The sequence below is a fragment of the Salmo salar genome, chromosome ssa15, assembly GCF_905237065.1.
Source record: "Salmo salar chromosome ssa15, Ssal_v3.1, whole genome shotgun sequence".
Lineage (NCBI taxonomy): Eukaryota > Metazoa > Chordata > Actinopteri > Salmoniformes > Salmonidae > Salmo > Salmo salar.
Window position 1 is genome coordinate 104,082,296 of NC_059456.1, and position 25,300 is coordinate 104,107,595.

Genomic DNA, 25,300 nt, shown 5'->3' on the forward strand with positions numbered 1-25,300 from the left:
TGTCGAGGGTAGGGGTACAGGGGGTTTAGCTGTATCCGGTGTAGAGGGTAGGGGTACAGGGGGTTTAGTTGTATCTGGTGTAGAGGGTAGGGGTACAGGGGGTTTAGTTGTATCCGGTGTAGAGGGTAGGGGTACAGGGGGTTTAGTTGTATCCGGTGTAGAGGGTAGGGGTACAGGGGGTTTAGTTGTATCCGGTGTAGAGGGTAGGGGTACAGGGGGTTTAGTTGTATCTGGTGTAGAGGGTAGGGGTACAGGGGGTTTAGTTGTATCCGGTGTAGAGGGTAGGGGTACAGAGGGTAGGGGTACAGGGGGTTTAGTTGTATCCGGTGTAGAGGGTAGGGGTACAGAGGGTAGGGGTACAGGGGGTTTAGTTGTATCTGGTGTAGAGGGTAGGGGTACAGGGGGTTTAGTTGTATCCGGTGTAGAGGGTAGGGGTACAGGGGGTTTAGCTGTATCCGGTGTAGAGGGTAGGGGTACAGGGGGTTTAGTTGTATCCGGTGTAGAGGGTAGGGGTACAGGGGGTTTAGTTGTATCCGGTGTCGGTCCGGTAGGAGGAGTGGTTGTCTGACGTCAGCCTGGTGGTCTCTGTTCCGGACGGCTGCATCATGATGGGGTCACCACCAACGTCTGGGGGGGGGACAACACACACACAGATGTTACAAATCTAAATAACTGTGATTGGTGGCAGCTTCAACCACATGACCAACCCACAGGCCCATGTTGGACTGACCAGAGTTGAACTGTTCTAATGACCAACCCATACGGAGCGATTTCAGTGCCAGACGAAATTGTATTTGAATTGCATAATTTTGGAATTTGTATTAGGATATTGAACTTGAATTTAAGATTTTTTATTTTATTTGTGATGCACAAATTTAAATCATTGAATTCATAAATTGAACTTGTATTTCATGGTTTGAAACGGAATTGAGTGTACATTGCATTCAGTTAAATTTAATTTCAATGTAATTGAATATTCAAGTGGAACTTGATATATTTAGTTTCAATACGGTAGATGTTGCTTTTATTCTGTGTATCGAGTTTACAAACTACAATTTCAAGTTAATCATAGTTTCATATATTCAACTTCTCAGATGAAATTCAGATTCCATTTTTTTAAATTCAGTTCTCTAAATTCAGATTATAAACCAGAAACAAAATCCTGGTACTTTGCCAGCCAGGAAAAGTAGAGGAGAACAGATACAATTCGTAAGCATTTCACTGTGAGGTCTACTACACCTGTTGTATTCAGCATTTCACTGTAAGGTCTACTACACCTGTTGTATTCAGCATTTCACTGTGAGGTCTACTACACCTGTTGTATTCAGCATTTCACTGTAAGGTCTACTACACCTGTTGTATTCAGCATTTCACTGTGAGGTCTACTACACCTGTTGTATTCAGCATTTCACTGTAAGGTCTACTACACCTGTTGTATTCAGCATTTCACTGTGAGGTCTACTACACCTGTTGTATTCAGCATTTCACTGTGAGGTCTACTACACCTGTTGTATTCAGCATTTCACTGTAAGGTCTACTACACCTGTTGTATTCAGCATTTCACTGTGAGGTCTACTACACCTGTTGTATTCAGCATTTCACTGTAAGGTCTACCTACACCTGTTGTATTCAGCATTTCACTGTGAGGTCTACTACACCTGTTGTATTCAGCATTTCACTGTAAGGTCTACTACACCTGTTGTATTCAGCATTTCACTGTGAGGTCTACTACACCTGTTGTATTCAGCATTTCACTGTAAGGTCTACTACACCTGTTGTATTCAGCATTTCACTGTGAGGTCTACTACACCTGTTGTATTCAGCATTTCACTGTGAGGTCTACTACACCTGTTGTATTCAGCATTTCACTGTAAGGTCTACTACACCTGTTGTATTCAGCATTTCACTGTGAGGTCTACTACACCTGTTGTATTCAGCATTTCACTGTAAGGTCTACTACACCTGTTGTATTCAGCATTTTACTGTAAGATCTTCACCTGTTGTATTCAGCATTTCACTGTAAGGTCTACCTACACCTGTTGTATTCAGCATTTCACTGTGAGGTCTACTACACCTGTTGTATTCAGCATTTCACTGTAAGGTCTACTACACCTGTTGTATTCAGCATTTCACTGTGAGGTCTACTACACCTGTTGTATTCAGCATTTCACTGTGAGGTCTACTACACCTGTTGTATTCAGCATTTCACTGTAAGGTCTACTACACCTGTTGTATTCAGCATTTCACTGTAAGGTCTACTACACCTGTTGTATTCAGCATTTCACTGTAAGGTCTACTACACCTGTTGTATTCAGCATTTCACTGTGAGGTCTACTACACCTGTTGTATTCAGCATTTCACTGTAAGGTCTACACCTGTTGTATTCAGCATTTCACTGTGAGGTCTACTACACCTGTTGTATTCAGCATTTCACTGTAAGGTCTACTACACCTGTTGTATTCAGCATTTCACTGTGAGGTCTACTACACCTGTTGTATTCAGCATTTCACTGTAAGGTCTACTACACCTGTTGTATTCAGCATTTCACTGTAAGATCTACACCTGTTGTATTCGGCGCAAGTGACAAATAAACTTTGATTTGATACAATTAAAAGCTCACTGTGGTAAACAGAAGCTTCTGGCGGGCTCTGAAGCCAATTTGGCATGTTGAATTAATTTTCTTCCTATGAATTTGGCTCTAGCATCTGAACTGTTTTGGCTATAAACTGTTATAACCCCCATTCCTGAAAGCAAAGCCTCTCTGGAACATGGATGTGCTTCCTGTTCCCCTCTATGATAATCACAATCTACCATATTGAAATTGAATATATAAATATTGAATTTGAATATTCAATTAAAACGAATTTTAAAACATTGCAATATTTACTAAATTCGGTCTCAAATATTGAAGTACAAATTACATTTATTAAGTCAATAAATCCATTTCTGTATTACAAATTCAAATGCAATCATCTAATACAAATGAAAAATTATGGAATTAAAATACAATTTCTGTTGGCACATACACAGGTTGGACTGACCAGTTAAACTGTTATAATGACCAGAGGACTGACCAGTTAAACTGTTATAATGACCAGAGGACTGACCAGTTAAACTGTTATAAAGACCAGAGGACTGACCAGTTAAACTGTTATAAAGACCAGACACAGAGGACTGACCAGTTAAACTGTTATAAAGACCAGAGGACTGACCAGTTAAACTGTTATAAAGACCAGAGGACTGACCAGTTAAACTGTTATAATGACCAGAGGACTGACCAGTTAAACTGTTATAAAGACCAGAGGACTGACCAGTTAAACTGTTATAAAGACCAGAGGACTGACCAGTTAAACTGTTATAAAGACCAGAGGACTGACCAGTTAAACTGTTATAAAGACCAGAGGACTGACCAGTTAAACTGTTATAAAGACCAGAGGACTGACCAGTTAAACTGTTATAAAGACCAGAGGACTGACCAGTTAAACTGTTATAAAGACCAGAGGACTGACCAGTTAAACTGTTATAAAGACCAGAGGACTGACCAGTTAAACTGTTATAAAGACCAGAGGACTGACCAGTTAAACTGTTATAATGACCAGAGGACTGACCAGTTAAACTGTTATAATGACCAGAGGACTGACCAGTTAAACTGTTATAAAGACCAGAGGACTGACCAGTTAAACTGTTATAAAGACCAGAGGACTGACCAGTTAAACTGTTATAAAGACCAGAGGACTGACCAGTTAAACTGTTATAAAGACCAGAGGACTGACCAGTTAAACTGTTATAAAGACCAGAGGACTGACCAGTTAAACTGTTATAAAGACCAGAGGACTGACCAGTTAAACTGTTATAAAGACCAGAGGACTGACCAGTTAAACTGTTATAATGACCAGAGGACTGACCAGTTAAACTGTTATAAAGACCAGAGGACTGACCAGTTAAACTGTTATAATGACCAGAGGACTGACCAGTTAAACTGTTATAAAGACCAGAGGACTGACCAGTTAAACTGTTATAAAGACCAGAGGACTGACCAGTTAAACTGTTATAAAGACCAGAGGACTGACCAGTTAAACTGTTATAAAGACCAGAGGACTGACCAGTTAAACTGTTATAATGACCAGAGGACTGACCAGTTAAACTGTTATAAAGACCAGAGGACTGACCAGTTAAACTGTTATAAAGACCAGAGGACTGACCAGTTAAACTGTTATAAAGACCAGAGGACTGACCAGTTAAACTGTTATAAAGACCAGAGGACTGACCAGTTAAACTGTTATAAAGACCAGAGGACTGACCAGTTAAACTGTTATAAAGACCAGAGGACTGACCAGTTAAACTGTTATAAAGACCAGAGGACTGACCAGTTAAACTGTTATAAAGACCAGAGGACTGACCAGTTAAACTGTTATAATGACCAGAGGACTGACCAGTTAAACTGTTATAATGACCAGAGGACTGACCAGTTAAACTGTTATAAAGACCAGAGGACTGACCAGTTAAACTGTTATAAAGACCAGAGGACTGACCAGTTAAACTGTTATAATGACCAGAGGACTGACCAGTTAAACTGTTATAATGACCAGAGGACTGACCAGTTCTCTACCTGGGATCAAATCCTCTCTATCGGTCTTCCCTTCATTTAACCAAGTGGAAATCCACTCTACTTAAAACAGATTGATTGATTAAACTCTTCATCTCTCTTACCTCTAGTTCTATTGATTGATTGATTGATTAAACTCCTCACCTCTCTCGTCAGACTGCATCTGTGCCTCCAGGTCTTCAGGGGAGATGTAGAACTCTGGTTCCTGGTCCACAGGCGGCTGCGGTTTACACTTCCCACAGCAGCAGTTACAGCAGCAGCACAGACAGCAGCAGAAGTAGCAGCCAGTCGCCAGGCCACAGAAGATGAACAGGCCCTGTAAAGAGAGGGGACCGTCAGGGAGAGAGAAGGAGGTGACGCACACAAACTCATGACTTGTTTTATTGATCTTGAGGGGTGGAATTTACTAATCATAAGTCCACGTCCATCACTACATTTACCAGGGGACTAATCATAACCCCACGTCCATCACTACATTTACCAGGGACCAATCATAACCCCACGTCCATCACTACATTTACCAGGGACTAATCATAACCCCCACGTCCATCACTACATTTACCAGGGGACTAATCATAACCCCCACGTCCATCACAACATTTACCGGGGACTAATCATAACCCCCACGTCCATCACTACATTTACCGGGGACTAATCATAACCCCCACGTCCATCACTACATTTACCAGGGGACTAATCATAACCCCCACGTCCATCACTACATTTACCAGGGACTAATCATAACCCCACGTCCATCACTACATTTACCAGGGGACTAATCATAACCCCACGTCCATCACTACATTTACCAGGGACTAATCATAACCCCCACGTCCATCACTACATTTACCAGGGACTAATCATAACCCCCACGTCCATCACTACATTTACCAGGGGACTAATCATAACCCCACGTCCATCACTACATTTACCAGGGACTAATCATAACCCCCACGTCCATCACTACATTTACCAGGGACTAATCATAACCCCCACGTCCATCACTACATTTACCAGGGGACTAATCATAACCCCACGTCCATCACTACATTTACCAGGGACTAATCATAACCCCCACGTCCATCACTACATTTACCAGGGACTAATCATAACCCCACGTCCATCACTACATTTACCGGGGACTAATCATAACCCCCACGTCCATCACTACATTTACCAGGGACTAATCATAACCCCACGTCCATCACTACATTTACCAGGGGACTAATCATAACCCCACGTCCATCACTACATTTACCAGGGACTAATCATAACCCCCACGTCCATCACTACATTTACCAGGGACTAATCATAACCCCCACGTCCATCACTACATTTACCAGGGACTAATCATAACCCCCACGTCCATCACTACATTTACCAGGGACTAATCATAACCCCCACGTCCATCACTACATTTACCAGGGACTAATCATAACCCCCATGTCCATCACTACATTTACCAGGGACTAATCATAACCCCCACGTCCATCACTACATTTACCAGGGACTAATCATAACCCCCACGTCCATCACTACATTTACCAGGGACTAATCATAACCCCCATGTCCATCACTACATTTACCGGGGACTAATCATAACCCCCACGTCCATCACTACATTTACCGGGGACTAATCATAACCCCCACGTCCATCACTACATTTACCGGGGACTAATCATAACCCCCACGTCCATCACAACATTTACCGGGGACTAATCATAACCCCACGTCCATCACTACATTTACCATCACTACATTTACCAGGGACTAATCATAACCCCACGTCCATCACTACATTTACCATCACTACATTTACCAGGGACTAATCATAACCCCCACGTCCATCACTACATTTACCAGGGACTAATCATAACCCCCACGTCCATCACTACATTTACCAGGGACTAATCATAACCCCCACGTCCATCACTACATTTACCGGGGACTAATCATAACCCCCACGTCCATCACTACATTTACCGGGGACTAATCATAACCCCCACGTCCATCACTACATTTACCAGGGACTAATCATAACCCCATGTCCATCACTACATTTACCAGGGACTAATCATAACCCCCACGTCCATCACTACATTTACCAGGGACTAATCATAACTCCATGTCCATCACTACATTTACCAGGGACTAATCATAACCCCCACGTCCATCACTACATTTACCAGGGACTAATCATAACCCCACGTCCATCACTACATTTACCGGGGACTAATCATAACTCCCACGTCCATCACTACATTTACCGGGGACTAATCATAACCCCCACGTCCATCACTACATTTACCAGGGACTAATCATAACCCCACGTCCATCACTACATTTACCATCACACTTTACCAGGGACTAATCATAACCCCACGTCCATCACTACATTTACCATCACTACATTTACCAGGGACTAATCATAACTCCATGTCCATCACTACATTTACCAGGGACTAATCATAACCCCCACGTCCATCACTACATTTACCAGGGGACTAATCATAACCCCCACGTCCATCACTACATTTACTGGGGTATCATTTGGCTGTCTAAGCTGAGGGTCTAACTAGCCCGGACGACTCCCTCAATGATTCCATCTTCTTGACAGAGGCACACACACACACACACACACACACACACACACACACACACACACACACACACACACACACACACACACGACACAGACACGTTGTCTTACCTTGGCCCACCAGGAGGAGAGGACAAAGTAGGTGTTGACGTTCTCCTCTCCAAACTGCTCGGCCACGTACAGTCCCAGGGATCCGTACTTGTCGTAGATGTTCCTCTTGGTGCAGTCGTTCAGGATGGCGTGGGCGTTGTTGATTTCCTTAAACTTATCAGCGGCCTCGGGGTTGTCTGGGTTCTTGTCTGGGTGGAACTTCAGAGCCAGTTTCCTGATTGGACGGAGAACAGAGAGGGTGTGGTTATGAGAGAGACAATGACAGAATGATGAAACGAATTGAATTTAGCGTGTTTCAGCCAAAGTCAAACGTAAACCAATCACTTCTATTTCAATGTTCAGCCCTCATGCACCACATCTCTGTTGCCCTCTAGTGGACAGTGACAACAGGAAGTCTAGTGGACAGTGACAACAGGAAGTCTAGTGGACAGTGACAACAGGAAGTCTAGTGGACATTGACAACAGGAAGTCTAGTGGACTGTGACAACAGGAAGTCTAGTGGACTGTGACAACAGGAAGTCTAGTGGACTGTGACAACAGGAAGTCTAGTGGACTGTGACAACAGGAAGTCTAGTGGACTGTGACAACAGGAAGTCTAGTGGACTGTCTCTCATAGTGAACAGTGATTAACAGGAAGTCACTCCCTCCTCATGGTCGCATTAGCTACATCAAATTAGCTTCTAGACCACAAACCCAGTAGTCTGCTACATTAGTCAGACAATTACTTTATGACTGCCACCGTTGAGGTTCTGCCTGGTGGGATTCAGGAGTGTGATTTAGTGTCTACAACTGGCTCCTCCAATACAGCTGAGATGACACCCATGAGGAAGAGAGAGGCTCTATATCAATTACTTCAAAATCTGCCCTGGCTTCCTCCTCATTACTTCTACTGATGGAGAAATGTGAAGTTGAGGACAACATGGTGGAAGGAGCTCATTATTAGGCTGGCTTTCACCTGGATAGAGGAGATAGGCGTATTCTACTGTACTATGTAGTACACTAATATGTACTACACAGTAATACAGTGACCTTTTCCACATTTTGTTACGTTACAGCCTTATTCTAAAACGGATTAAAAAAAATGTTTTTCCCCTCATCATTCTACACAAACCCCATACATTTTTTCTAATTTATAAACACTGAAATATCACATTTACATAGGTATTCAGACTCTACTTTGTTTAAGCACCTTTGGCAGCAATTACAGCCTCAAGTCTTCTTGGGTATGACGCTACAAGCTTGGCACACCTGTATTTGGGAAGTTTCTCTCATTCTTCTCTGCAGATCCTCTCAAGCTCTGTCAGGTTGGATGGGGAGCGTCGCTGCACAGCTATTTTCAGGTCTCTCCAGAGATGATCTATCGGGTTCAAGTCTGGGCTCTGGCTGGGCCACTCAAGGACATTCAGAAACTTGTCCCAAAGCCACTCCTGCGTTGTCTTGGCTGTGTGCTTAAGGTTGTTGTCCTGTTGGAAGGTAAACCTTCGCCCCAGTCTGAGGTTCTGAGCGCTCTGGAGCAGGTTTTCATCAAGGATCTCTCTGTACTTTCCAGCTCCACAGAGGAACTCTAGAGCTTTGTCAGAGCGACCAGCAGGTTCTTGGTCACCTCCATGACCAAGGCCCTTCTCCCCGATTGCTCAGTTTGGCCAGGCGGCCAACTCTAGGAAAAGTCTTGGTGGTTCCAAACTTCTTCCATTTAAGAATGATGGAGGCCACTGTGTTTTTGGGGACCTTCAATGCTACAGACATTTTTTGGTACCCTTCCCCAGATCTGTGCCTCAACACAATCCTGTCTCTGAGTTCTACGAAAAATTCATTTCACCTCATGGATTGGTTATTGCTCTGACATGCACTGTCAACTGTGTGACCTTATATAGACAGGTGTGTGCCTTCCCAAATTATGTCCAATCAATTTAATTTACCACAGGTGGACTCCAATCAAGTTGTAGAAACATCTCAATGACGATCAATGGAAACAGGATGGACCGGAGCTCAATTTTGAGTCTCATAGCAAAGAGTCTGAATACTTATGTAAATAAGGTATTTCTGTTTTTTATTTCTAATAAATGTGCAAACACTTCTAAAAACCTGTTTTAGCTTTGTCATTATGGGGTATTGTGTGTAGATTACGGAGGAAAAACATTTATTTAATCAATTTTAGAATAAGGCTGTAACATAACAAAACGTGGAAAAAGTCAAGGGGTCTGAATACTTTCCAAATGCACCGTATGTAGTACACTGTGGTGCAGTGGTCTAAGTCACTGCATCGCAGTGCCATCTGTGCCACTAGAGATTCTGGGTTCGAGTCCAGGCTCTGTCGTAGCCGACCACGACCAGGAGACCCATGGGGCGGCGCACAATTGACCCAGCATCGTCCGGGTTAGGGGAGGGTTTGGCCGGCAAGGATGCCCTTGTCCCATCGCGCACTAGTGACTCCTGTGGCGGGCCAGGAGCAGTGCACGCTGACACGGTCGCCAGGTGCACGCTGTTTCCTCCGACACATTGGTGCGGCTGGCTTCCAGGTTAAGCAGGCATTGTGTCAAGAAGCGGTGCGGCTTGGTTGGGTCGTGTTTCGGAGGACGCACGGCTCTCGACCTTCGCCTCTCCCAAGTCTGTACGGGAGTTGCAGCGATGAGACAAGACTAACAAAAAAAAAAAACGTTTAGTTACGAGAACCAAGCTATCATAAGTGCTTTTTATAGGCCTATTATGCATTAGCTATAAACAAATAGAATATTCTATAATTGTGGTACAACAACGGTAAACTATTCTGGATACAACGAAATTGGGGAGAAAAAGGGGTAAAATAAAAAACTAATAAATATGTAGTAAATCTGCCCTGTAGGACTTCTTGATGTCCTCTGGTGAGGCGTTCTCGTCGACCCCAGGACCAGGTAGAGTTAAGGTGTAGTGTATAGTGTTACCTGTAGGACTTCTTGATGTCCTCTGGTGAGGCGTTCTCGTCGACCCCCAGGACCAGGTAGAGTTAAGGTGTAGTGTATAGTGTTACCTGTAGGACTTCTTGATGTCCTCTGGTGAGGCGTTCTCGTCGACCTCCAGGACCAGGTAGAGTTAAGGTGTAGTGTATAGTGTTACCTGTAGGACTTCTTGATGTCCTCTGGTGAGGCGTTCTCGTCGACCTCCAGGACCAGGTAGAGTTAAGGTGTAGTGTATAGTGTATAGTGTTACCTGTAGGACTTCTTGATGTCCTCTGGTGAGGCGTTCTCGTCGACCCCCAGGACCAGGTAGAGTTAAGGTGTAGTGTATAGTGTTACCTGTAGGACTTCTTGATGTCCTCTGGTGAAGCGTTCTTGTCGATCCCCAGGACCAGGTAGAGCGAGTCTCCTGATGTAGACAGAGAACGTTGTCTCTGCGCCTCGGCTGCCATGACGACCACTCCCTCTGTCAGTATCTCTCACACACACACACTCCCTTGTTCGCTCACAGCCTCACCAGTCTAAGAGAGGAGGAGAGAGAAGGGAGAGGGGGGAGAAAATAGAGATGAGAGAGAGGGGGGGGAAGAGAAGGGAGAGAGAGAGAGGGGGATAGAAGGAAGAGAGGTTTGCTAATTAATTAAAATAATAAAAAAACTGAAATATCACATTTACATAAGTATTCACACTCTTTACTCAGTACTTTGTTGAAGCACCTTTGGCAGCGATTACAGCCTCGAGTCTTCTTGGGTATGACGCTACAAGCTTAGCACACCTGTATTTGGGGAGTTAGCCGGGCGGCCAGCTCTAGGAAGTGTCTTGGTGGTTCTAAACTTATTCCATTTAAGAATGGAGACCACTGTGTTCTTGGGGACCTTCAATGCTGCAGACATTTTTTTAACCCTTGCTCTGACATGCACTGTCAACTGTGGGACCTTATATAGAAAGGTGTGTGCCTTTCCAAATCATGTCCAATCAATTGAATTTACCACAGGTGGACTTCAATCAAGTTGTAGAAACATCTCAAGGACGATCAATGGAAACAGGATGCACCTGAGATCAATTTCGAGTCTCATAGCAAAGGGTATGAATACTTTATTCTTTAATAGATTTGCAAAAAAAATTCTACAACTTTTCGATTTCTCATTATGGGGTATTGTGATGTCATTATGGGGTATTGTGATGTCATTATGGGGTATTGTGATGTCATTATGAGGTATTGTGATGTCATTATGGGGTGTGGGGAGAGGGATAGAGTGGTGAGGGAGAGAGAGAGAGAGAAATGATGGAGCAGAGCATAAGTTATGGCTTTCGAAAATGGACTATGAGCTGGTGGTGTGTGTGTGTGAGAGAGAGTGTTTGTGTGAGAGTGTGTCAAGTCTCTCCAGAAACGGGTCAAATCCATCTAAAACTGTGGGCTGGGAGGGGACACACTACCCTACTTCTCTTTAGTCAGATCTTCAAAGTCATGCAGCCTATTAGCCAATAGACAAAGAGTGTTTACTCTCCCTCTGGGTTATATTAGTGTCAGTCCAGACTCCATGACACTCTCCCTCTGGGTTATATTAGTGTCAGTCCAGACTCCATGACCCTCTCCCTCTGGGTTATATTAGTATCAGTCCAGACTCCATGACCCTCTCCCTCTGGGTTATATTAGTGTCAGTCCAGACTCCATGACCCTCTCCCTCTGGGTTATATTAGTGTCAGTCCAGACTCCATGACCCTCTCCCTCTGGGTTATATTAGTGTCAGTCCAGACTCCATGACCCTCTCCCTCTGGGTTATATTAGTATCAGTCCAGACTCCATGACCCTCTCCCTCTGGGTTATATTAGTGTCAGTCCAGACTCCATGACCCTCTCCCTCTGGGTTATATTAGTGTCAGTCCAGACTCCATGACCCTCTCCCTCTGGGTTATATTAGTGTCAGTCCAGACTCCATGACCCTCTCCCTCTGGGTTATTCTAGGTCAGTCCAGACTCCATGACCCTCTCCCTCTGGGTTATATTAGTGTCAGTCCAGACTCCATGACCCTCTCCCTCTGGGTTATATTAGTGTCAGTCCAGACTCCATGACCCTCTCCCTCTGGGTTATATTAGTGTCAGTCCAGACTCCATGACCCTCTCCCTCTGGGTTATATTAGTGTCAGTCCAGACTCCATGACCCTCTCCCTCTGGGTTATTCTAGGTCAGTCCAGACTCCATGACCCTCTCCCTCTGGGTTATATTAGTGTCAGTCCAGACTCCATGACCCTCTCCCTCTGGGTTATATTAGTGTCAGTCCAGACTCCATGACCCTCTCCCTCTGGGTTATTCTAGTGTCAGTCCAGACTCCATGACCCTCTCCCTCTGGGTTATATTAGTGTCAGTCCAGACTCCATGACCCTCTCCCTCTGGGTTATATTAGTGTCAGTCCAGACTCCATGACCCTCTCCCTCTGGGTTATATTAGTGTCAGTCCAGACTCCATGACCCTCTCCCTCTGGGTTATATTAGTGTCAGTCCAGACTCCATGACCCTCTCCCTCTGGGTTATATTCAGCCTATTCACGGCCTCACCTTGTCTGCAGTAAGGCAGGCAGTAAGGCAGGCAGTAAGGCAGGCAGTAAGGCAGGCAGTAAGGCAGGCAGTAAGGCACCCACGCAGCAGGACATACCGCTGGTTAAGGATAATCTGCTCATTTCCGTTGACAGACCTGTGGGATTAACCAGGTGTGGAGACCTAGACCACGACTGATCTGGGCTCAGTTTTTAATAATCATCCATAGTGGTTCAGGTTAGGCTATGGGGTGGGTAACTGGTCCTAGATCAGTGACTAAAGGCCAGTGGGTGGGGCCCATAGTATTAGGGGGAAGGGAAGGGTTAAAGTGCGGCACACACAACCTCACGTGAAACCCGGGCAGAAGGCTGGCTCCTTAGGTCAGTATTATCTGACTGGAGGAGGAGGGAACATTAGGTCAGTATTATCTGACTGGAGGAGGAGGGAACATTAGGTCAGTATTATCTGACTGGAGGAGGAGGGAACATTAGGTCAGTATTATCTGACTGGAGGAGGAGGGAACATTAGGTCAGTATTATCTGACTGGAGGAGGAGGAGGAGGAGGAGGGAACATTAGGTCAGTATTATCTGACTGGAGGAGGAGGGAACATTAGGTCAGTATTATCTGACTGGAGGTGGAGGGAACATTAGGTCAGTATTATCTGACTGGAGGAGGAGGGAACATTAGGTCAGTATTATCTGACTGGAGGAGGAGGGAACATTAGGTCAGTATTATCTGACTGGAGGAGGAGGGAACATTAGGTCAGTATTATCTGACTGGAGGAGGAGGAGGAGGGAACATTAGGTCAGTATTATCTGACTGGAGGAGGAGGAGGAGGGAACATTAGGTCAGTATTATCTGACTGGAGGAGGAGGAGGGAACATTAGGTCAGTATTATCTGACTGGAGGAGGAGGAGGAGGAGGAGGAGGAACATTAGGTCAGTATTATCTGACTGGAGGAGGAGGAGGAGGGAACATTAGGTCAGTATTATCTGACTGGAGGAGGAGGAGGAGGAGGAGAACATTAGGTCAGTATTATCTGACTGGAGGAGGAGGAGGAGGAGGGAACATTAGGTCAGTATTATCTGACTGGAGGAGGAGGAGGAGGGAACATTAGGTCAGTATTATCTGACTGGAGGAGGAGGAGGAGGAGGAGGGAACATTAGGTCAGTATTATCTGACTGGAGGAGGAGGGACTTAGGCACTACTGGAGGAGGAGGAGGGAACATTAGGTCAGTATTATCTGACTGGAGGAGGAGGAGGAGGAGGGAACATTAGGTCAGTATTATCTGACTGGAGGAGGAGGAGGAGGAGGGAACATTAGGTCAGTATTATCTGACTGGAGGAGGAGGAGGAGGGAACATTAGGTCAGTATTATCTGACTGGAGGAGGAGGAGGGGGAACATTAGGTCAGTATTATCTGACTGGAGGAGGAGGAGGAGGAACATTAGGTCAGTATTATCTGACTGGAGGAGGAGGAGGAGGAGGAACATTAGGTCAGTATTATCTGACTGGAGGAGGAGGAGGAGGAGGGAACATTAGGTCAGTATTATCTGACTGGAGGAGGAGGAGGAGGGAAACATTAGGTCAGTATTATCTGACTGGAGGAGGAGGAGGAGGAGAACATTAGGTCAGTATTATCTGACTGGAGGAGGAGGAGGAGGGAACATTAGGTCAGTATTATCTGACTGGAGGAGGAGGAGGGGGAACATTAGGTCAGTATTATCTGACTGGAGGAGGAGGAGGAGGAGGGAACATTAGGTCAGTATTATCTGACTGGAGGAGGAGGAGGAGGAGGGAACATTAGGTCAGTATTATCTGACTGGAGGAGGAGGAGGAGGAGGGAACATTAGGTCAGTATTATCTGACTGGAGGAGGAGGAGGAGGGGAACATTAGGTCAGTATTATCTGACTGGAGGAGGAGGAGGAGGGAACATTAGGTCAGTATTATCTGACTGGAGGAGGAGGAGGAGGAGGGAACATTAGGTCAGTATTATCTGACTGGAGGAGGAGGAGGAGGAGGGAACATTAGGTCAGTATTATCTGACTGGAGGAGGAGGAGGAGGAGGGAACATTAGGTCAGTATTATCTGACTGGAGGAGGAGGAGGAGGAGGGAACATTAGGTCAGTATTATCTGACTGGAGGAGGAGGAGGAGGAACATTAGGTCAGTATTATCTGACTGGAGGAGGAGGAGGAGGAACATTAGGTCAGTATTATCTGACTGGAGGAGGAGGAGGAGGGGAACATTAGGTCAGTATTATCTGACTGGAGGAGGAGGAGGAGGAGGGAACATTAGGTCAGTATTATCTGACTGGAGGAGGAGGAGGAGGGGAACATTAGGTCAGTATTATCTGACTGGAGGAGGAGGAGGAGGAGGGAACATTAGGTCAGTATTATCTGACTGGAGGAGGAGGAGGAGGAGGGAACATTAGGTCAGTATTATCTGACTGGAGGAGGAGGAGGAGGGGAACATTAGGTCAGTATTATCTGACTGGAGGAGGAGGAGGAGGAGGGAACATTAGGTCAGTATTATCTGACTGGAGGAGGAGGAGGAGGAGGGAACATTAGGTCAGTATTATCTGACTGGAGGAGGAGGAGGAGGAGGGAACATTAGGTCAGTATTATCTGACTGGAGGAGGAGGAGGGAAACATTAGGTCAGTATTATCTGACTGGAGGAGGAGGAGGAGGGAACATTAGGTCAGTATTATCTGACTGGAGGAGGAGGAGGAGGAGGGAACATTAGGTCAGTATTATCTGACTGGAGGAGGAGGAGGAGGAGGGAACATTAGGTCAGTATTATCTGACTGGAGGAGGAGGAGGAGGGAACATTAGGTCAGTATTATCTGACTGGAGGAGGAGGAGGAGGGAAACATTAGGTCAGTATTATCTGACTGGAGGAGGAGGAGGAGGAGGAACATTAGGTCAGTATTATCTGACTGGAGGAGGAGGAGGAGGGAACATTAGGTCAGTATTATCTGACTGGAGGAGGAGGAGGAGGGAACATTAGGTCAGTATTATCTGACTGGAGGAGGAGGAGGAGGAACATTAGGTCAGTATTATCTGACTGGAGGAGGAGGAGGGGGAACATTAGGTCAGTATTATCTGACTGGAGGAGGAGGAGGAGGAGGGAACATTAGGTCAGTATTATCTGACTGGAGGAGGAGGAGGAGGGAACATTAGGTCAGTATTATCTGACTGGAGGAGGAGGAGGAGGAGGGAACATTAGGTCAGTATTATCTGACTGGAGGAGGAGGAGGAGGGAACATTAGGTCAGTATTATCTGACTGGAGGAGGAGGAGGAGGGAACATTAGGTCAGTATTATCTGACTGGAGGAGGAGGAGGAGGGAACATTAGGTCAGTATTATCTGACTGGAGGAGGAGGAGGAGGAGGGAACATTAGGTCAGTATTATCTGACTGGAGGAGGAGGAGGAGGGAACATTAGGTCAGTATTATCTGACTGGAGGAGGAGGAGGAGGGAACATTAGGTCAGTATTATCTGACTGGAGGAGGAGGAGGAGGAGGGAACATTAGGTCAGTATTATCTGACTGGAGGAGGAGGAGGAGGAGGGAACATTAGGTCAGTATTATCTGACTGGAGGAGGAGGAGGAGGGAACATTAGGTCAGTATTATCTGACTGGAGGAGGAGGAGGGAACATTAGGTCAGTATTATCTGACTGGAGGAGGAGGAGGAGGAGGAACATTAGGTCAGTATTATCTGACTGGAGGAGGAGGAGGAGGAGGGAACATTAGGTCAGTATTATCTGACTGGAGGAGGAGGAGGAGGGGAACATTAGGTCAGTATTATCTGACTGGAGGAGGAGGAGGAGGGAACATTAGGTCAGTATTATCTGACTGGAGGAGGAGGAGGAGGGAACATTAGGTCAGTATTATCTGACTGGAGGAGGAGGAGGAGGAGGGAACATTAGGTCAGTATTATCTGACTGGAGGAGGAGGAGGAGGAGGGAACATTAGGTCAGTATTATCTGACTGGAGGAGGAGGAGGAGGAGGGAACATTAGGTCAGTATTATCTGACTGGAGGAGGAGGAGGAGGAGGGAACATTAGGTCAGTATTATCTGACTGGAGGAGGAGGAGGAGGAGGGAACATTAGGTCAGTATTATCTGACTGGAGGAGGAGGAGGAGGGAACATTAGGTCAGTATTATCTGACTGGAGGAGGAGGAGGAGGAGGGAACATTAGGTCAGTATTATCTGACTGGAGGAGGAGGAGGAGGGAACATTAGGTCAGTATTATCTGACTGGAGGAGGAGGAGGAGGAGGGAACATTAGGTCAGTATTATCTGACTGGAGGAGGAGGAGGAGGAGGGAACATTAGGTCAGTATTATCTGACTGGAGGAGGAGGAGGAGGAGGAACATTAGGTCAGTATTATCTGACTGGAGGAGGAGGAGGAGGGAACATTAGGTCAGTATTATCTGACTGGAGGAGGAGGAGGAGGGAACATTAGGTCAGTATTATCTGACTGGAGGAGGAGGAGGAGGGAACATTAGGTCAGTATTATCTGACTGGAGGAGGAGGAGGAGGGAAACATTAGGTCAGTATTATCTGACTGGAGGAGGAGGAGGAGGAGGGAACATTAGGTCAGTATTATCTGACTGGAGGAGGAGGAGGAGGGAACATTAGGTCAGTATTATCTGACTGGAGGAGGAGGAGGAGGGAACATTAGGTCAGTATTATCTGACTGGAGGAGGAGGAGGAGGGAACATTAGGTCAGTATTATCTGACTGGAGGAGGAGGAGGAGGGAACATTAGGTCAGTATTATCTGACTGGAGGAGGAGGAGGAGGGAACATTAGGTCAGTATTATCTGACTGGAGGAGGAGGAGGAGGAAACATTAGGTCAGTATTATCTGACTGGAGGAGGAGGAGGAGGGAACATTAGGTCAGTATTATCTGACTGGAGGAGGAGGAGGAGGAGGGAACATTAGGTCAGTATTATCTGACTGGAGGAGGAGGAGGAGGAGAACATTAGGTCAGTATTATCTGACTGGAGGAGGAGGAGGAGGAGGGAACATTAGGTCAGTATTATCTGACTGGAGGAGGAGGAGGAGGAGGGAACATTAGGTCAGTATTATCTGACTGGAGGAGGAGGAGGAGGAGGGAACATTAGGTCAGTATTATCTGACTGGAGGAGGAGGAGGAGGAGGGAACATTAGGTCAGTATTATCTGACTGGAGGAGGAGGAGGAGGAGGGAACATTAGGTCAGTATTATCTGACTGGAGGAGGAGGAGGGGAGGAGGGAACATTAGGTCAGTATTATCTGACTGGAGGAGGAGGAGGAGGAGGGAACATTAGGTCAGTATTATCTGACTGGAGGAGGAGGAGGAGGAGGGAACATTAGGTCAGTATTATCTGACTGGAGGAGGAGGAGGAGGGAACATTAGGTCAGTATTATCTGACTGGAGGAGGAGGAGGGAACATTAGGTCAGTATTATCTGACTGGAGGAGGAGGAGGGAACATTAGGTCAGTATTATCTGACTGGAGGAGGAGGAGGAGGGAACATTAGGTCAGTATTATCTGACTGGAGGAGGAGGAGGAGGGAACATTAGGTCAGTATTATCTGACTGGAGGAGGAGGAGGAGGAACATTAGGTCAGTATTATCTGACTGGAGGAGGAGGAGGAGGAACATTAGGTCAGTATTATCTGACTGGAGGAGGAGGAGGGGAACATTAGGTCAGTATTATCTGACTGGAGGAGGAGGAGGAGGGAACATTAGGTCAGTATTATCTGACTGGAGGAGGAGGAGGAGGAGGGAACATTAGGTCAGTATTATCTGACTGGAGGAGGAGGAGGAGGAGGGAACATTAGGTCAGTATTATCTGACTGGAGGAGGAGGAGGAGGGAACATTAGGTCAGTATTATCTGACTGGAGGAGGAGGAGGAGGGAACATTAGGTCAGTATTATCTGACTGGAGGAGGAGGAGGAGGAGGGAACATTAGGTCAGTATTATCTGACTGGAGGAGGAGGAGGAGGAGGGAACATTAGGTCAGTATTATCTGACTGGAGGAGGAGGAGGAGGAGGGAACATTAGGTCAGTATTATCTGACTGGAGGAGGAGGAGGAGGAGGGAACATTAGGTCAGTATTATCTGACTGGAGGAGGAGGAGGAGGAGGGAACATTAGGTCAGTATTATCTGACTGGAGGAGGAGGAGGAGGGAACATTAGGTCAGTATTATCTGACTGGAGGAGGAGGAGGAGGAGGGAACATTAGGTCAGTATTATCTGACTGGAGGAGGAGGAGGAGGAGGGAACATTAGGTCAGTATTATCTGACTGGAGGAGGAGGAGGAGGGAACATTAGGTCAGTATTATCTGACTGGAGGAGGAGGAGGAGGGAACATTAGGTCAGTATTATCTGACTGGAGGAGGAGGAGGGAACATTAGGTCAGTATTATCTGACTGGAGGAGGAGGAGGAGGGGAACATTAGGTCAGTATTATCTGACTGGAGGAGGAGGAGGAGGAGGGAACATTAGGTCAGTATTATCTGACTGGAGGAGGAGGATGAGGAGGGAACATTAGGTCAGTATTATCTGACTGGAGGAGGAGGAGGAGGGAACATTAGGTCAGTATTATCTGACTGGAGGAGGAGGAGGAGGGAACATTAGGTCAGTATTATCTGACTGGAGGAGGAGGAGGAGGAGGGAACATTAGGTCAGTATTATCTGACTGGAGGAGGAGGAGGAGGAGGGAACATTAGGTCAGTATTATCTGACTGGAGGAGGAGGAGGAGGAGGGAACATTAGGTCAGTATTATCTGACTGGAGGAGGAGGAGGAGGAGGGAACATTAGGTCAGTATTATCTGACTGGAGGAGGAGGAGGAGGGAACATTAGGTCAGTATTATCTGACTGGAGGAGGAGGAGGAGGGAACATTAGGTCAGTATTATCTGACTGGAGGAGGAGGAGGAGGAGGGAACATTAGGTCAGTATTATCTGACTGGAGGAGGAGGAGGAGGAGGGAACATTAGGTCAGTATTATCTGACTGGAGGAGGAGGAGGAGGAGGGAACATTAGGTCAGTATTATCTGACTGGAGGAGGAGGAGGAGGGAACATTAGGTCAGTATTATCTGACTGGAGGAGGAGGAGGAGGAGGGAACATTAGGTCAGTATTATCTGACTGGAGGAGGAGGAGGAGGAACATTAGGTCAGTATTATCTGACTGGAGGAGGAGGAGGAGGGAGAACATTAGGTCAGTATTATCTGACTGGAGGAGGAGGAGGAGGGAACATTAGGTCAGTATTATCTGACTGGAGGAGGAGGAGGAGGAGGGAACATTAGGTCAGTATTATCTGACTGGAGGAGGAGGAGGAGGGAACATTAGGTCAGTATTATCTGACTGGAGGAGGAGGAGGAGGAGGGAACATTAGGTCAGTATTATCTGACTGGAGGAGGAGGAGGAGGGAACATTAGGTCAGTATTATCTGACTGGAGGAGGAGGAGGGAACATTAGGTCAGTATTATCTGACTGGAGGAGGAGGAGGAGGGAACATTAGGTCAGTATTATCTGACTGGGAGGAGGAGGAGGAGGGAACATTAGGTCAGTATTATCTGACTGGAGGAGGAGGAGGAGGGAACATTAGGTCAGTATTATCTGACTGGAGGAGGAGGAGGGAAACATTAGGTCAGTATTATCTGACTGGAGGAGGAGGAGGAGGAGGGAACATTAGGTCAGTATTATCTGACTGGAGGAGGAGGAGGAGGGAACATTAGGTCAGTATTATCTGACTGGAGGAGGAGGAGGAGGAGGGGAACATTAGGTCAGTATTATCTGACTGGAGGAGGAGGAGGAGGGAACATTAGGTCAGTATTATCTGACTGGAGGAGGAGGAGGGAAACATTAGGTCAGTATTATCTGACTGGAGGAGGAGGAGGAGGGAACATTAGGTCAGTATTATCTGACTGGAGGAGGAGGAGGAGGGGAACATTAGGTCAGTATTATCTGACTGGAGGAGGAGGAGGAGGGAACATTAGGTCAGTATTATCTGACTGGAGGAGGAGGAGGAGGGAACATTAGGTCAGTATTATCTGACTGGAGGAGGAGGAGGGAACATTAGGTCAGTATTATCTGACTGGAGGAGGAGGAGGGAACATTAGGTCAGTATTATCTGACTGGAGGAGGAGGAGGAGGAGGGAACATTAGGTCAGTATTATCTGACTGGAGGAGGAGGAGGAGGGAACATTAGGTCAGTATTATCTGACTGGAGGAGGAGGAGGAGGAGGGAACATTAGGTCAGTATTATCTGACTGGAGGAGGAGGAGGAGGAGGGAACATTAGGTCAGTATTATCTGACTGGAGGAGGAGGAGGAGGGAACATTAGGTCAGTATTATCTGACTGGAGGAGGAGGAGGAGGGAACATTAGGTCAGTATTATCTGACTGGAGGAGGAGGAGGAGGAGGGAACATTAGGTCAGTATTATCTGACTGGAGGAGGAGGAGGAGGAGGGAACATTAGGTCAGTATTATCTGACTGGAGGAGGAGGAGGAGGAGGGAACATTAGGTCAGTATTATCTGACTGGAGGAGGAGGAGGAGGAGGGAACATTAGGTCAGTATTATCTGACTGGAGGAGGAGGAGGAGGAGGGAACATTAGGTCAGTATTATCTGACTGGAGGAGGAGGAGGAGGAGGGAACATTAGGTCAGTATTATCTGACTGGAGGAGGAGGAGGAGGGAACATTAGGTCAGTATTATCTGACTGGAGGAGGAGGAGGAGGGAACATTAGGTCAGTATTATCTGACTGGAGGAGGAGGAGGAGGAGGGAACATTAGGTCAGTATTATCTGACTGGAGGAGGAGGAGGAGGGAACATTAGGTCAGTATTATCTGACTGGAGGAGGAGGAGGAGGGAAACATTAGGTCAGTATTATCTGACTGGAGGAGGAGGAGGAGGGAACATTAGGTCAGTATTATCTGACTGGAGGAGGAGGAGGGAACATTAGGTCAGTATTATCTGACTGGAGGAGGAGGAGGAGGGAACATTAGGTCAGTATTATCTGACTGGAGGAGGAGGAGGAGGGAACATTAGGTCAGTATTATCTGACTGGAGGAGGAGGAGGAGGGAACATTAGGTCAGTATTATCTGACTGGAGGAGGAGGAGGAGGGAACATTAGGTCAGTATTATCTGACTGGAGGAGGAGGAGGAGGAGGGAACATTAGGTCAGTATTATCTGACTGGAGGAGGAGGAGGAGGAACATTAGGTCAGTATTATCTGACTGGAGGAGGAGGAGGAGGAGGGAACATTAGGTCAGTATTATCTGACTGGAGGAGGAGGAGGAGGGAACATTAGGTCAGTATTATCTGACTGGAGGAGGAGGAGGGAACATTAGGTCAGTATTATCTGACTGGAGGAGGAGGAGGAGGGAACATTAGGTCAGTATTATCTGACTGGAGGAGGAGGAGGAGGGAACATTAGGTCAGTATTATCTGACTGGAGGAGGAGGAGGAGGAGGAGGGAACATTAGGTCAGTATTATCTGACTGGAGGAGGAGGAGGAGGAGGGAACATTAGGTCAGTATTATCTGACTGGAGGAGGAGGAGGAGGAGGGAACATTAGGTCAGTATTATCTGACTGGAGGAGGAGGAGGAGGAGGGAACATTAGGTCAGTATTATCTGACTGGAGGAGGAGGAGGAGGAGGGAACATTAGGTCAGTATTATCTGACTGGAGGAGGAGGAGGAGGAGGGAACATTAGGTCAGTATTATCTGACTGGAGGAGGAGGAGGAGGAGGGAACATTAGGTCAGTATTATCTGACTGGAGGAGGAGGAGGAGGGAACATTAGGTCAGTATTATCTGACTGGAGGAGGAGGAGGAGGAACATTAGGTCAGTATTATCTGACTGGAGGAGGAGGAGGAGGGAACATTAGGTCAGTATTATCTGACTGGAGGAGGAGGAGGAGGAGGGAACATTAGGTCAGTATTATCTGACTGGAGGAGGAGGAGGAGGAGGGAACATTAGGTCAGTATTATCTGACTGGAGGAGGAGGAGGAGGGAACATTAGGTCAGTATTATCTGACTGGAGGAGGAGGAGGGAACATTAGGTCAGTATTATCTGACTGGAGGAGGAGGAGGAGGAGGGAACATTAGGTCAGTATTATCTGACTGGAGGAGGAGGAGGAGGAGGGAACATTAGGTCAGTATTATCTGACTGGAGGAGGAGGAGGAGGAGGGAAACATTAGGTCAGTATTATCTGACTGGAGGAGGAGGAGGAGGAGGGAACATTAGGTCAGTATTATCTGACTGGAGGAGGAGGAGGAGGGAACATTAGGTCAGTATTATCTGACTGGAGGAGGAGGAGGAGGAGGGAACATTAGGTCAGTATTATCTGACTGGAGGAGGAGGAGGAGGAGGGAACATTAGGTCAGTATTATCTGACTGGAGGAGGAGGAGGAGGAGGGAACATTAGGTCAGTATTATCTGACTGGAGGAGGAGGAGGAGGAGGGAACATTAGGTCAGTATTATCTGACTGGAGGAGGAGGAGGAGGAGGGAACATTAGGTCAGTATTATCTGACTGGAGGAGGAGGAGGAGGAGGGAACATTAGGTCAGTATTATCTGACTGGAGGAGGAGGAGGAGGAGGGAACATTAGGTCAGTATTATCTGACTGGAGGAGGAGGAGGAGGAGGAGGGAACATTAGGTCAGTATTATCTGACTGGAGGAGGAGGAGGAGGAGGGAACATTAGGTCAGTATTATCTGACTGGAGGAGGAGGAGGGAACATTAGGTCAGTATTATCTGACTGGAGGAGGAGGAGGAGGGAACATTAGGTCAGTATTATCTGACTGGAGGAGGAGGAGGAGGAGGGAACATTAGGTCAGTATTATCTGACTGGAGGAGGAGGAGGAGGGAACATTAGGTCAGTATTATCTGACTGGAGGAGGAGGAGGGAACATTAGGTCAGTATTATCTGACTGGAGGAGGAGGGAACACTAGGTCAGTATTATCTGACTGGAGGAGGAGGAGGGAACATTAGGTCAGTATTATCTGACTGGAGGAGGAGGAGGGAACATTAGGTCAGTATTATCTGACTGGAGGAGGAGGAGGGAACATTAGGTCAGTATTATCTGACTGGAGGAGGAGGAGGGAACATTAGGTCAGTATTATCTGACTGGAGGAGGAGGAGGGAACATTAGGTCAGTATTATCTGACTGGAGGAGGAGGAGGAGGAGGGAACATTAGGTCAGTATTATCTGACTGGAGGAGGAGGAGGAGGAGGGAACATTAGGTCAGTATTATCTGACTGGAGGAGGAGGAGGAGGAGGGAACATTAGGTCAGTATTATCTGACTGGAGGAGGAGGAGGAGGAGGGAACATTAGGTCAGTATTATCTGACTGGAGGAGGAGGAGGAGGGAACATTAGGTCAGTATTATCTGACTGGAGGAGGAGGAGGAGGAGGGAACATTAGGTCAGTATTATCTGACTGGAGGAGGAGGAGGAGGAGGGAACATTAGGTCAGTATTATCTGACTGGAGGAGGAGGAGGAGGAGGGAACATTAGGTCAGTATTATCTGACTGGAGGAGGAGGAGGAGGAGGGAACATTAGGTCAGTATTATCTGACTGGAGGAGGAGGAGGAGGAGGGAACATTAGGTCAGTATTATCTGACTGGAGGAGGAGGAGGAGGAGGGAACATTAGGTCAGTATTATCTGACTGGAGGAGGAGGAGGAGGAGGGAACATTAGGTCAGTATTATCTGACTGGAGGAGGAGGATGAGGAGGGAACATTAGGTCAGTATTATCTGACTGGAGGAGGAGGAGGAGGGAACATTAGGTCAGTATTATCTGACTGGAGGAGGAGGAGGGAACATTAGGTCAGTATTATCTGACTGGAGGAGGAGGAGGGAACATTAGGTCAGTATTATCTGACTGGAGGAGGAGGAGGAGGGAACATTAGGTCAGTATTATCTGACTGGAGGAGGAGGAGGAGGAGGGAACATTAGGTCAGTATTATCTGACTGGAGGAGGAGGAGGAGGAGGGAACATTAGGTCAGTATTATCTGACTGGAGGAGGAGGAGGAGGGAACATTAGGTCAGTATTATCTGACTGGAGGAGGAGGAGGGAACATTAGGTCAGTATTATCTGACTGGAGGAGGAGGAGGAGGGAACATTAGGTCAGTATTATCTGACTGGAGGAGGAGGAGGAGGAGGGAACATTAGGTCAGTATTATCTGACTGGAGGAGGAGGAGGAGGAGGGAACATTAGGTCAGTATTATCTGACTGGAGGAGGAGGAGGAGGAGGGAACATTAGGTCAGTATTATCTGACTGGAGGAGGAGGAGGAGGAGGAACATTAGGTCAGTATTATCTGACTGGAGGAGGAGGAGGAGGAGGGAACATTAGGTCAGTATTATCTGACTGGAGGAGGAGGAGGAGGAGGGAACATTAGGTCAGTATTATCTGACTGGAGGAGGAGGAGGAGGAGGGAACATTAGGTCAGTATTATCTGACTGGAGGAGGAGGAGGAGGAGGGAACATTAGGTCAGTATTAT

The 25,300-nt window shown here is 46.8% G+C and overlaps 1 protein-coding gene across 1 annotated transcript in view; it reads right to left on the reverse strand.

The window, feature by feature from the left end:
* Positions 1-383: 383 nt before the first annotated feature.
* LOC106572876 (dnaJ homolog subfamily C member 5) overlaps positions 384-25,300 on the reverse strand; it is a 49,740-nt gene continuing 24,823 nt past the window's right edge. The window contains exons 2-5 of the mRNA XM_014147420.2: positions 10,589-10,770; positions 7,317-7,530; positions 4,751-4,922; positions 384-627 (exon numbers count right to left, since the gene is read on the reverse strand). Of these exons, the coding sequence (XP_014002895.1) occupies positions 524-627; positions 4,751-4,922; positions 7,317-7,530; positions 10,589-10,701 (603 nt within the window). The 5' untranslated portion in view covers positions 10,702-10,770 and the 3' untranslated portion in view covers positions 384-523. The remainder of the gene's footprint in view (positions 628-4,750; positions 4,923-7,316; positions 7,531-10,588; positions 10,771-25,300) is intronic.